Here is a 13864-nt window from a genome sequence, read left to right as displayed (position 1 = left end):
GGAGTTTTACAGGAAAAGCTCCTCCCTCACTGCGAGCTACACAGGACCTTTTACTTGTGTGAATGCTCAGCAATGTCGAAGACAATTGGCCGCTATGATCGAGTGTTTACTGAGACTGCTTACTGGTGTATAGAAGCATCGGTAATGGCATCAACAAAACAAACCCCCATTGAGGTTTTTCTGGAGTGACATCAAAACAAATTCTCTGCACATCCAGCTTGAATTAGGTTGTCACAGTCTGAGAAATTAGTCTCTGTAACTGTCTGAGTGCATGGCTGTCGCATTTCATCACAGCTGTTGTTTCACAAGACCAGCCTGGCGACACGCGCAAAAACAGACCCAGCAGACATTAACATAAAACGCCATCTCTGCTGGATCCCGGTTTGACATCAGACGGCCTAAAAGAAGCATGAAAGAGATATCATTCCTTCGGGCCACAGCCTCCTGAGTGAAGTCACCAAACCAAAGCAGTTTGTTGCATCATCTAGGCTGCCCTGCTTGTTCAAGTCGGGATATTAGAGAGAGAGAACACAGCGCTGACTGATTGGGACTCCAACAGCCCCATTAGCGAGGCACGTTCCAGAGGCATGCAACAATTAAGGCAGCTCCGCCTGCCAGGAAGGACTGAAAGATCCATGGGCAGCCAAACGCTCATCATTCAAAGCAGCCAAGGCGAAACCCCGAGCCAAAAGATGTAACTTCGAGAGCGAAAATTATCCATACAAAGATAAATATAAAACTGATATTGTCTGCAGTCATTCTGCTGCACATTCATAATAGCTTCATTATGAAACATGTTCAGAGGCAACCCAAAAACACTGTTCTAATTCCACTGGAAAGAAAACTGTACTTGGACCATATTCTGACAAATTGGACTTGCTGTGATACCACTGAGAAATAGAGGAGGAGTATAACATGAGCATCCAACTTTTGAATATACATGGAAAGACAGATGGAAAAGTTCCTGAATAAATCACCAGGGGAGCATTAATCTAGTATGCAGGTATGTTATATCATTTTTTAGTTGTTCCATGTCCACAGGGATCAGAAACGTGTGTACTGGCAGCGATGGTTAAGTCCGCCTGTGGCAGATTTCTCCCGGACTCACGAGCTCCTCTGAGAGCGAACAGGAGCTTCAGCACTACAGAGAGGCTGACCCACTTCAGAACCTCACTGCACAATACTGCAGTGCTGCCGCCAGCAAAGTTCACAAACGCACTGCCAAATATACATGGTACACAGGAATTCACACGTAGAAGCTTCTGTAACGTTAGCACAGCATCCACAATGTGCACAAGCACAGAAGCACACAGGCTCAGTATGGTAAACATACAAAAGAAACCTAGTTTTCCACTCCTTCCTGCAGACTTCAGCTCCTCCCTGGAGAGGTTATCTGCAGTGAAAAGGCAGGGAAAGTTTTCCTCTGCAGCACCTGCTCAAGACACTGCAAACCTCTGCACCCCTCAAACCCCAAAACATGGAAAGAGGAACATAATATGTCTAAGTCTGACTTTGAAACAAACCTCTGTGAGTTTGTGTGCTGCAAACTGGCACCATATAGTGAAGGTTTGGGAATCCATGCACTCAGGAAGAAAGCATTTTCAAAGTACTTGGGACTTTTCAGGGTGCACAGCTGTGGCAGAGCAGAGGAAGGAGCGTTCGGCCGAGAGGGAAAGTTAATTAGGTTTGTTGGTGTGTGCTGGAGAGAAGACAGGAGGCTTGTTTGCCACAGTCACCGGAGTACAGCACAACAGCAGCAGCTTGTGGCTTCGGGGCTCCAAGGTCGGAGGGCTGGGGACATCATGCCAGTCCTGCTGCCTGCAAGCCTCAGATTGCAGAGTGTGGATGGAGGCCTGTAATTTCAGATCGGTCTCTGTGCACGTGCCCACTGTGATTTCCACACCGCAATGTGGCAGGGGACACAATAGCTTTCCCTTTGAAGACCGGCCCACATATTTAGTATCCAACTCTCAGCCCCTGATGCAATGACCATATTTCAGAGAGATTGGTTGGAATAATTCTGGACTCTTTGGAAAATGCAGGCAATTTGTCATCACTAATACAGCAGAACATGAACATATTTGCATATTCCTAATTTGTGAAACTGCAGCAAAACAAAAAAAAGTAATGAATTACTTAAGGCTGAAATCCACAAAGTTTTTAATCAATATATCAGAGTACATCACTGGTGAAAAGCTGAAAGTGACACGATTTGGAAGGTCACACAGTTCGTTCAAATTGCCAAAGCTGTTTTACTTATTGATCATGGAAATAATACTGTATTCTGTATTCTCAATCATGCTATCCGGTGAGTAGGGCTGGGCTTTATCTTGATATACTAGATAATCAGAGATAATAGAAATTCTTCTGTTGGAAGAAGCAGTCCCTTTGGTATCACTGGTGGAAGGTAATTTCTGCGTTGGTGTCGTTATGTTCATTGATTTCTCAGGTATTTAATTGACTCAGCCAATCAGCAACTTTCCAATTTGATTATTTTATCTATTGCCAGTTTTTAAATTGAATTTACAGAAAATGTGTTACATTGTGAGGTGAAATCCCAGGTCAGGGTCTTGTGAAGGGGCACCTTAGGGGCCTGGTTGGGCTCTGGCCTAAAAGGATAACATGGTGCCACTGCTGTGTGTATAGGTCTCAGGGTTTGCTCTGTGGTCAGTTGTTGACCCGTTTAAATATTTACATGTCAGGATATGATACTGTCCTTTGTGTCAACACTTTCCAAAAAATCAAATTTCTCACAGTCACTCCCTACAGTACCTGAGCTACTTCATTTGTCTGTATGTAGCGTCTGATGTGTCGCTCCAAGGCAACAGTACATGATACTGTCATTGTGTCTTGCACTTCAGTCACCAAAACTGAAATAAATTTCCAATCCCCCTTAAAGTTTTTCCCTGTCTGCTGAAAGTACCAACTGAGTTCATTTCTGCAGGTAATCATAGAAGGTAGTAAAGCACTCAGCGCACTTCACTTTCATCACCATTAGTAGTAAAAGACCATAACAAGGCCCTGTTAAAGTCACAACATGAGCGCCGTGAGAACATGAGGGATCAAGGGAAGGGCGCACTCAGCCTGGTCTCCCGTGACTTCTGGCTCACCGGTAAGTGACGCACTGCACAAGGGGGCATTGATACATGCTCTGCTGGCCACTTACAGACACCAGCAGCCTTAATTAGCACCAGTGTTTCAGGGACACCATGTCTGAAAGGCTGTGGATCAGTGACACAGGGAAAACAGCGGAGGTGGGTTATGGCTTGGAGCAGAGTGAGGAATGAGTGCTCCCATCTGAGCATTCGAGTCTGGAATGTAGCTGCTCCATGACCCCAAAAACACTCCCTGTGTTCCCTTGTGGCCTGAACAACAGAGGCTGCAGCTGGCCACTCCTTCACAGGGACGTACTGAACCCCACCCCCACGTAGACACATACACACTCAGAGCCAGATTCAAGGGAGACAGAGCACAAAACAGGCGAAGAGTGGGTTTTATTGGATTAAGCCTCTCTTAACTGTACTAGAATGTGATGGAAAGAATTTGGGAATTCAAGGAGGTCTGTGTCAACAGGCCCTGTTTGCTTAACTCTGAAATCTTCGCAGGGGTTAGTGCACTCTTTTCCACACATCTTAAAACCGAGGAGGTAAAGAAGAAAAAAACAAGCCTTAGTACAGCTCCAGACCAACCAGGGTGTTAAACTGAGACCCCCTTTGAATCTCTAAGGATCCAGGAAAGCGATTTGGTAACCAACGGCAACTTAGAACAGTCATGGGGAAATAAATAGACATGAGAGTGTAACGGTTATGGCAGCCAAAGGTCCAGTTAGGAAAACACAGGCTGTGATCCTTCAGCACTGGGTATCCTTTAGAGGCAATGTACTTGCACTATCAATCTTCAGAGCTGTATTTTTTCTTCCACAATGTCTACAACATCACAGACAAAAACCACTGACAGCAGCTGATGTGCTGAGGTTGGAGTTATTTATGTCACTGTCTGCATTTTGGAGACAAGTAAAAGCATAAATAATGTTGGAAAATGAGGTGTTCTAGTGACTCAGGTGCTAATGCACCTGCACCATCAGGTTATGACTGGTCCTCTCAGACACTGACACTTTCCCAGTGCATTATTATCTAATAAAGCAAAAATGTCACGCAAGCTGCTACATGTAGAATATTTCATCAAAATATTATTTAAAAATTCATTCTGAAAGCAGAGTTCTATCGCTGTAAAAATGAGACCGCTATTGAGAAAATTGGTTTATTTTGTTTTGCTTTCTCAGTGTGCACTCTGTGTCCCAGAGTATGATTTCCCTCTAATCCTGCAGGATTGAGTTACAGCATAAAGAAAGTCATTTGTGCTGCGTTTCATGTCTATTGGCCTGCGATTCAATTCTGACACAACCTTTTCTCTCCAACTTTCAGCTGCCCCCTCTTCAGAAAAAGAACACACAGCTACGATGTCCCTATTACCAAACTAAAAGCTTGCTTGGCCGGAGCAACGGGACACTGGCAGCTCTAAAAGCCTACACCACAGGGCCAGGATTGTACACTCTCCAACCCAGTGTAGAGTGTTAAGTACAGCACCTTCCACTGAAGCCTGGCACCTGTCCCTCCATATCCGCAGACCTGGCTGGCACAGATCAACACTGCACCACGCTCCACTTCACAGCCTATTAGACATTCCAAACAAATTAAATATGAGGGGGTTCGATGGGCCGAGATGGTATTTCGTGGAGCCCCAGCAGCCAGTGCAGGCCACGCATGCGGTAGAGGTTCATTAGACAACTCAATAGAGCCATGTGGAATGTGCGAAGAGGCGCATCACTCCATTGTTCGCCAGTGGCTCCTCTGGGAATGGGCTAAGCACATATCAAGAGAAGATGAGGAGATGAGTAACAATGCTGTGCCGTCACATGTAATGGCATATGACAGCCAGCCCAGAGTCTGGATGCCTCTATTGTAGAAATCGTTGAACTGTACAAACTGTTGTCTGCGAGGAAAACTGACAGCACTGAAAACCCCAGCAACTCGTTTATCTTTCTCATTTTAAGAGGTTCCTGTTCCTGGTTTGGCTGAACTCTTGCCACTGGTCAGCATAATGTTTGTGTGCAGACGGGGCCGGAGCTGCGGCTGCGAGTAGCAAGGGCCGTTGTGGCCCCGGGGCCGGTCAGCTTACAGTGGTTTGGACTTTCCCTCTCCCTCTTTACTCCTCTATCATTCTCTTTTATTTTTCTGGCTGGACCGAAGCCATCAGCAGTTACAGCAACTATTATGTGTGGTGAGGTTCAGATCCGCATTCTAATGAAGCGCCGGACCTCATCAGTGCACTTCAACCGCCAGCGGGTCAGTAACAGCCAGTCCTCGCTTCACACTCCCTACAGGCTCTGTGACTGAGCCCTGAGTAAGCAAAACATGGATCTACTGTGGTCACATGCATGCTGGTGTTTCACATACAATGGGACAATATGAGCCTTTCGCTAAAAAAATCAATATCATGTCTACATTTCAATCATTCATCGCTTATTTCGTAGCATCTGCTGATAGATGTTTTCTTATGTGATCAAAAAACAAAAACAGAATTAGCATGCTGAAGTTAATGACTACACAGCTGGTCACAGGTGTATGCCTCATCCAACCAATCACTGATTCAGAGCCACACATTTAGCTGCATTTAGTCAGATAATTATATGTGTTGACATGTTTGAGGACACATAGATTTACTGTAAGTAATTTTTACTCCACTTTGATTTATCACTGTTTCTGTGCGTTTCTATGGTTGTTAGCTTCAAACAAAAAACAAAATATATCTGTTTGTCTTCAGCTGGCTTTTCAAACCCCCAGTGACTGTGATGACTCCTTACAGCAGCTGAACTCAATAGACCGAGGATGCCTCATGCAAACTCCTCGCACTGCCACATGTCAGTGTAATCTGAATGGTTGGCCGGCACCGATAGAGCCCTACTAAAGAGCTGTCAGAGGGAATCATTAATCCCAAAAGGCAGCATGAGACAGATGGTACGATGATGGAGGATCGATGCTCTCCCCGGTATCCCGACTGCTTCCAGCGGCCGGCCCAGAGACAGGAAGTGGGCTAATCCCTCAAAAGAAAGTTCCAGACTAAACACGCAAGAGGAGCCTGAGCTGTCTCCCACTCCCCCTGCCCCCACGACTGCACTGCATGTGCTGCCTATTACAATGTGGATGGTACTAGAGGGGTTAAAAAGAGAAAGGGAGAAGTAGGGGGCATTTGTTCCTGCGTTTCTGGTTGAGAGACGCTTTATGAGGACTTTGACCTTCCCCCTCAGGGCCCCTCAAAGAGGTCCCCAGCTGCAGGACAGAGGGGGTGGAGACTATATGAACTATACATAACTGAGAAGAAGAAGTCCCATTTCTTTTGAAAAGGCCCCAGAAGTAGATCCCTCTCTGACTGGACAGGAAGACTGGGAAAAGGGAGGAATAAGAAAAAAGAACTTCCAATTGACAGTCCTCATGGACTCCTGACAGCCTTATGTTCCATTCAAGATGATCTGCACATATCATATCAATTAATCCACTAATCCTATGGGCTGTTTATGTTCCTGCAGTCCATCTGATGGACTTGAATGATTGTTTTCTTCCCCCAGCGGAAATTAAATCTGTACTATCAATTTTATACTGAGACAGTTACAGTGCAGTCTGGTTGTCGGGCTGGGTCAAATTCAGCCACAGCTCCTCTATACATCAACGCTCACACTGCCAGCTGTTTTTCTTTGCTACAGATGCTGAGAAAATGGGAATTCGCAGCCCATGGTGTCATCAATCACCAGCTTTAAGGATCACCAGGGTCCTTATTTGTCCACGGTGCTGCCCAAAGAACTGTCACATCTGCAACTTTAACCACAGTCCCTGCTGGAAAGCCAATTACAGTGCTGACACATGTAAACACAAATACACACACAAAAAAAAAACAAATATATCCACCGGAAAATTTGCACAAACACATGCATGCACACAAACACACACCCACACTTCTTTTTAGTCAGTGCAGATCTGGGTCATTAAAAACTCCTTTTCTTCTTGTGTAACCAGTGATCTCCGTCCACTCCTGTATACACCTGCTTTTAATCTATTCACTGACTCTATACTTCACCATTATTAGCACTGCCAACATCTTAGGGCAGCATCAGTAATAATCAGACCCTACTGACCATGGTTTCATGCTAACAGGAGAATGATGTTTATATCTCTTAAATTAGAGCATCAGGTTGTGTAATAACCAAACTGTTGCTATTATGTAATCACACCACCATGAGGATATGAGATTATCATGTAAATATTGCCACTATAATAATTACAGCCTTGATCTGGCTGCAAGCGCAACTTAATTTAAAGTGTAATGAGTTCTGCTTCCCCGGCTTTCTGGTCAGCCTCTATCGCAATGTGACGGAGCTGCTTCTGCTGTCTCTGGGGCAAGCAGCTTTCTTATCTACCCGATCAAACACATGGCTCTTGTTGCTGGCTTCCAGCAGCCCAGATAGGAAGGTGTTTATTGGACACAGTCAGGGAAACCATGAATCCCACTACCGTATAAACAGGGCTCCCCTGTCTGTGGCCTGCAGACAAATAGTGAGTAAATAAGCCGGGGATCCAATTGATGTTCCCCCGTAGCCTCTAGCGTGTGTGTGCGTTTGTGTGTGTGTGTGTGTGTGTGTGTGTGTGTGTGTGTGTTTCTGTGCTGAAGGGAGAGTGGACTGACACCGTGTCTACACCTCACCTCTGGGGGATTTACCATACTTGACAGCCAAAAAGCCATTAAGAAGTTATTGGAAGTTAATTGCACAAAATGTAACCCAGGGAAGGACTTGGAGGACTTCCACTACTGCTCAATAACATGAGCTAAAGTTGTCTATCCTCACACACTTTTAAGTCTGTATTTCTTTTTTTTTTTTTTAATGGACCCAATAATTGTAATGGGGGCAATTCTGCACAGGATGCCATCTACCTGTGTCTGGCCTGTAAGTACTCTCAGTCTCACTTGGCCCTTTGGTGACAATGATACAAACTATTGATTCATTTTTCAAAACAAAAGATCGTTCAGACCCTCCAACGGCACTACAGTCCCTGAGTGTCTGACGAGGACAATTGAGACGAGGAGTCGGCAGGTCACCTACTCTTTCCTACAGGAATGACTCACGCAGTTTATGTGGATAAGATCTATGGAGGGACAGATACACTGATAAAGTAAAGGACATGACTATTTATTACCAAAGCATTTATCAGTAATACAGTTAATGTAATTTGTGGTGATGCTAAAATATTCAGTAGGGAGCACCAGTGCCACTAGTGGCAAAAGTTAGTCCCTGTGCATGCATACAGGCTTCACTTATTTCTGATAGCAGGCACACTGTTAAGCTGAATGTGTAAAAAGAAAAAAAAAAACAACAACAGCTCTACCAAGATAATAAGCTGCCATCTCATTAAAGTGCTGCTTCTTCTCCCCAGTGCTGTTTCCAAACATCCAAACATAGCAGTATGAAAGAATCCATCTCCAGCACCGCCCTCCAGCCTTCCAATTTACTGACACTCACCTTTTTTTTTTTTTTAAATTCCATCACTGCAATGATGAAAGCTGAGAGAGCATTATGGTCCTCACCAGTGGTCAGACAGTGAGTGAACGACTGCAGGCCTGCATCAGTCACACTGTCAAATGGGTTTGGACAGAAGACAGGGGAAGCCAAGGCAGACAGGAGGGGTGGGGTGGGTCTGCGGTGCCAAGGGTCGAGTGGCACAGACCCCCTGCAGCTCCGCAGAATACAACCACAGAGTAAACACCAAAAACTTGGGGGTGTGTTCATATGAGCCACATCAAGAACATACAGTGTACTATGAATAGTACTGTGTAATAGTTGCTGGGGTCAAATGGCATTTGCACATATTTCTTAGTGTTTGTTTAAACCCATTTGTCAGACAGATGTCTGGTATAGTGTTGCAAGGTTTCAAATCAAGTAAACAAAACTATCTTTCAAAAAATAACTATCGTTACTAAGCCATAGATGTTCATTCACAATAAACTGTACAAAGTAAGGGTGCAATTATTAGTCTCAGTTTTTTTTTATTAATTTATTTAGATCTGATTAGTTAACAACTAGGCTGACAATTAGTTGACAAATCGATTAGTCAACTCCAGAACTGGAGGGAGGTGTTCTGAACAGGGAAAGACATTTTAATAACTACAGGCAGAGAACAAGCAAAAATACTGAGAAGGAGGCAGGAACACTGACAATTATTAAGCAAAGTCACATTTAATCAATTACTCAATTAGAATACTTTTTTTTGATAAATGATTACTGATCTATGTTGAGGACCGCTGGTTTCTCAGTTCAATAATGAAATTAATCATCAGTTGTAGTCCCAACAGTCTAATTCCTTTCTCTAAAACATGTCCAAAATAGGGAAGTTTCCAGAGCCCAAAGTGACACAAATTCAATCTGACTGTTTTGTCAGATGAATACTCCAAAGTTTTTTCATTTACAATTATATAAACCAGAGGAAAGCAGCAAATCCTCACATCTGAAAAGCTGGAACCAGCAAATGTTTGGCATGTTTGCTTTATTATCTGAGGATAATGGTAATGCCTGCTCAGGTAATGAAACCCCTGATATTGAGAATGACAAGTTCTAGGAATCTGCAAAGATACTAAGCAAATATGCCGTGATGCACTCTCCAGCGCTATTGACCGCTCATATGTTTCCGGTCATTGGCATTATTCTTGTATGACCTGCACTCCCCAAACAATGCCACTCCTCATGCTCTAAATGTCTTCAAATATTGATTTGCACATCTTCTGCAGTCAAACAAGGGGAGCCTGAGGAAAGGAATGGAAAAGAATACACAAGGATGGTCGCGATGTCATACAAAAACACCCTCGCAGAAAAAAAAAAAAAAAACAAGACGGAGACAAGTTTGACGGCTTTTTAATTTCGGTAAGAAATCAAACAGCATCGGAGAGGGGGGAATGCTCAGTTGCTGCAGCTGAAAGCCCCGCTAGCTGTCAGGAATCTGGCAGTAACCCGCAGTCTGAAGACAAGACATTCTTTAGTCTTTGGCTGAATCACTGATGAATTATTTTGTTATTCAGACGCGTCCTTCTAGCTCGCGGAGTAAAAGTAAAGTCGTTTTTTTGATAGACCTTGGCAAGATGATGACTACTGGATTATTCATAATGTTTTCCTTTCTCCTTCACGACAAATCTGTTCTTCTGTTTTTCATGAGCAGAAGATGCTACGGCCTCTGCAGCTACATTCGGAGGGTTCAGGCGCTACCCTGCTGGTGTAAAGTTCTAAAATAAAAGCCAGTTTATATTTAACTCAGAAGTGGTCTGGAGCAGACTGCCCCACTAATTGAGGGCTACGCAGTAATCTGCAGTGGGCTAAAACTCATTTACTGTAAGCTCTACTGCAACATTAAGATTAGGGTCAAGGCAGAGCAGCATTTCTCTCATCTCCACAATGCTATCAACATTCTCCTGAGTATAAAAACTGATTTCAGGCCAATGGATACCCTGAGGGACATGCATAGTATGGAGCAAACTGAACTCATGCTCTATGGTGTTCTTAAGTTCCCAAAAGCCACAACAGAGCAACCAGGAGAATGATGAAAAAAAACAACAACATGGACACTGAAATTGATCCATGTATGGCTCAAGTGTGTCTTGGACACACATGTTGACCCCTCTTCCCCCTCAGCACTGCCCAAGCAGGTGCTTCCTAGCTCTGGAATGTTGAATGTTGAGCTGAAAAGGTCACGTCATGATGCCTGCCTGGCCCGAAGTATGCCAACTATCTCAGTCCTACGGGGGTCACGGTCTCTGACCCATTTTGGGATGCGTTTGGAGAGGACGTGCTCTCAGGTTGTGGACATGCATTTCATCCCTTTCACATAATCCAGGCCAACAGATTCCAGCAGACAACTTTTGCCCTGCCTTTGATCCGTCACGCCACACTTGGAGTACAGCCCTCAAACTTATCAAAACTAAGGGATGGAGAGAGCAAAGAGTGTGTGAGGGAGAAATTAGCTTCTCTTTTTGGCAGAGCCTCCACAAGTTATCAGGTGGCACCCATCCAGGGGGGGGGGGCAACTGTTAACGTATTATTATCAGAGCAACGTGGAGAGCTGACAGAATGCTTTTGTCTGCCAGACAGAGGTTTGGTAACTCCACCCCTCTCAGCCCGGCAGAGGAGAACAGTGCTGATGAGAGGTTGACCTTATTCAATCAGATTTTTTTTTTCCTCCACTTCCCTTTTTTCTTTTTGGATATCTGTCTTCCTTTTTAGTGCATCTGAGCGCTGCCAAGCTCGGCGGGGAAAAGAGCGTTGTGATGGTGTAGGCTGCCTGTGGATGCGCTTCAAACACAGGGAACACTTCCAATAATGTATGCACATCATGCCCTGGTACGTACACACCCACACAGACACAGTTACACACACTCGCAAGAGCCAACAAAAGCACATTCCTGTGGTATCTGTGCAAGTGAAAGACAAAAGAGATTTAATGCCATGTCTCTCACACAACGGGCACACTACAGCTCAGGATATAAATCCTGTCCCAGGCTCATTCAGAGCCTCACAGGCGATGATCAGGGACAAACTTTCAGTACTTCACTGCTTGTCCCATGATCACACCAGTCATTCTATAGGTGGTGCAGACATGTTTGAGCCCCTGAATGTGTCAGGGAACTCATAAGTCACAGCACTGCTTTACTGCAAGGGACCCCCCCCCCCCCACCAACACACACACACACACACACACACACACACACACAAGCACAGGACCACCACTAAACATATCTCATGGACATGACTATTTACAGCATTAAATGGTCAGTAAGTGGTGCTTGGTACATGCTTCTTACTGTATCTGATGTCATGTAGCAGCCTGTACACATGCAAGCATACCACATACACACATGCACACAGACCACATCCATATGTGCGCACACATTACACACACACACCATCCTCCTGAAGGACATCGATTAATCTGAGAATCACTGCTCTCATACATTAAAACTGGATTGAGAAAAAAAAAATTCATACAGGACACAGGATAAAAATGAGAAGCACGCAACAAAATCCAAACAACGAGGAATCAATTAGGAGGAGGGGAAAGGAAAGAGGAGTCAGACAGGCTGAAGATACGATGAGAGGAGAGAGAGGAGACCGGCGGGCACAGCAACACTAACCTGTTTCACTTCAGCAGGCATGGTCCAAAATTCCCCCTTCGTTCCCGAAAAAAAATAAAAACCTCCCAGGGAAGCGTGTGACAACTATTTCCACCTCTCGGAAAAGTTCTCCTTTCCCTCCTCTCCTCCTCTCGTCTCCTCACGTTTTCCTTGTCTATTTACGTTGAGTTTTCCCCCTGTGAGCGCAGAGGTAGCAGCTCAGACGCAGGCAGCCATCCTCTACTCAGCTGAGTCGAGTCAGACCGAGTTAGACAGAGAAATAAAGGAAGTGTGGCGGCGTGGCTTTCAAAATAAAAGCGCAAAGACTACACACGCTGGCAAAATGCAGTTTTCATGATGTGCCGCAAACAAAAAGAATGGTGACATTTGAAAAGAGCCAGAAAAAACTATTTACTATTCTGGTTGTAGGCTGATACTTGAAACAACAGAAAATGGTCCGATAAGATATTGCATATCAAGGTACTTACATGTCATATAGTACATAATGCAGTAATTAATATAACATCCAATGTAAGTAAAATTTATATACAATAACAGGGTCTGTTACAGTTTAGAAATGCCTGTTTAATTTTGAATGTCATACAGGATTTCCTATTCATTGTTGTAATGCCAATGAAACTCCAGAATGGTTGGTGCCCTTCACAGTGTGTCTCTTGAGAGACATGTATGAGTGTTTTATTGTGAAAGCCAACATTATTATATTTTATTATTATTGTTATATATTTATTTACTTTTCTACAATTGAGAGTGTAAGTCCAGGTCGTTCTCCGGTGACATAACGCACCTTTTGCATATATAGTATATCTATAATAAATTGTATTACTATTTAAAGAGTAACAACAGTAATTTCTTAAACATATATGTGTTCTGCTGTACTTGACAACACAAAGAAAAACATCAGAATGTTGACTATACTAAGAAGAGGACCTTGGATTCATGACCACGCTCAGTGGCAGTATGGCTGCTTATTTCCAGGAGGAAGCACGTATTTTTGCACAGAGCATGAAAGTTGAATGACTGCCAAAATGAGCTGTTTTTTCCTGTTGTTTTTGTTTTTATTTTTTTTGCAAAAACAGTAATGCTTTTAATTTGAAAGTGAGATCAGTTTACATCCAGTGTAATTCTGGCTTTCTCAAGCTGGTTTGACACAGCCGAAAAAGGGATCCTGCTTTCTAGTTTTTAGAGAATCTGTATGGATGTATGGAATAGATAGGGGGCAGAGGAAATCATTGCCCCTGCACAACCGCCCCTCTCTAATGAAAGCAGGAATCCGAAAAAGAAAAGGGGAACGGAGCTGAACTGAAATGTGCACACACACACACACGCACGCACGCATACACACACACACACACACGCACACACATGCAACAAAAAAGTTAGCCAGAGAGAGAACAAAAAAGAGGGGGAAAGAGGGAAAGAGGAGGTGTGTTAATAGAAAGGAGGGTTCCCAGACAGGCAGCAGGAGCTGTGTAGAAGCGCTCTCTCTCTCTCTCTCTCTCTCCTCTCTCTCTCTCTCTCTCTCTCTCTCTCTCTCTCTCTCTCTCTCTCTCTCTCTCTCGCTTTCTCTCTCTCTCTCTCATTGAGTCTATGTCTCTCACTCTATCTCTGGCATCTTAGTGGGGTGGGACCAGCTCCCTCTATG

General features: G+C 44.2%; 1 protein-coding gene across 4 annotated transcripts in view; it reads right to left on the bottom strand.

Annotated features, from left to right (window-relative positions):
• Nucleotides 1–12429, bottom strand: part of arvcfb (ARVCF delta catenin family member b) — a 104835-nt gene extending 92406 nt beyond the window's left edge. For all 4 annotated transcript variants that reach the window (XM_041042990.1, XM_041042991.1, XM_041042993.1 and 1 more), the window contains exon 1: nucleotides 12223–12429. In XM_041042990.1, coding sequence (XP_040898924.1) covers nucleotides 12223–12243 — 21 coding nt within the window. In that variant the 5' untranslated portion in view covers nucleotides 12244–12429. The remainder of the gene's footprint in view (nucleotides 1–12222) is intronic.
• Nucleotides 12430–13864: the final 1435 nt, after the last annotated feature.

This window comes from Toxotes jaculatrix, chromosome 7 (assembly GCF_017976425.1).
Source record: "Toxotes jaculatrix isolate fToxJac2 chromosome 7, fToxJac2.pri, whole genome shotgun sequence".
NCBI lineage: Eukaryota > Metazoa > Chordata > Actinopteri > Toxotidae > Toxotes > Toxotes jaculatrix.
The sequence above is the reverse complement of the archived record's forward strand: the minus strand, read 5'-3'. Positions and strand labels throughout refer to the sequence as shown.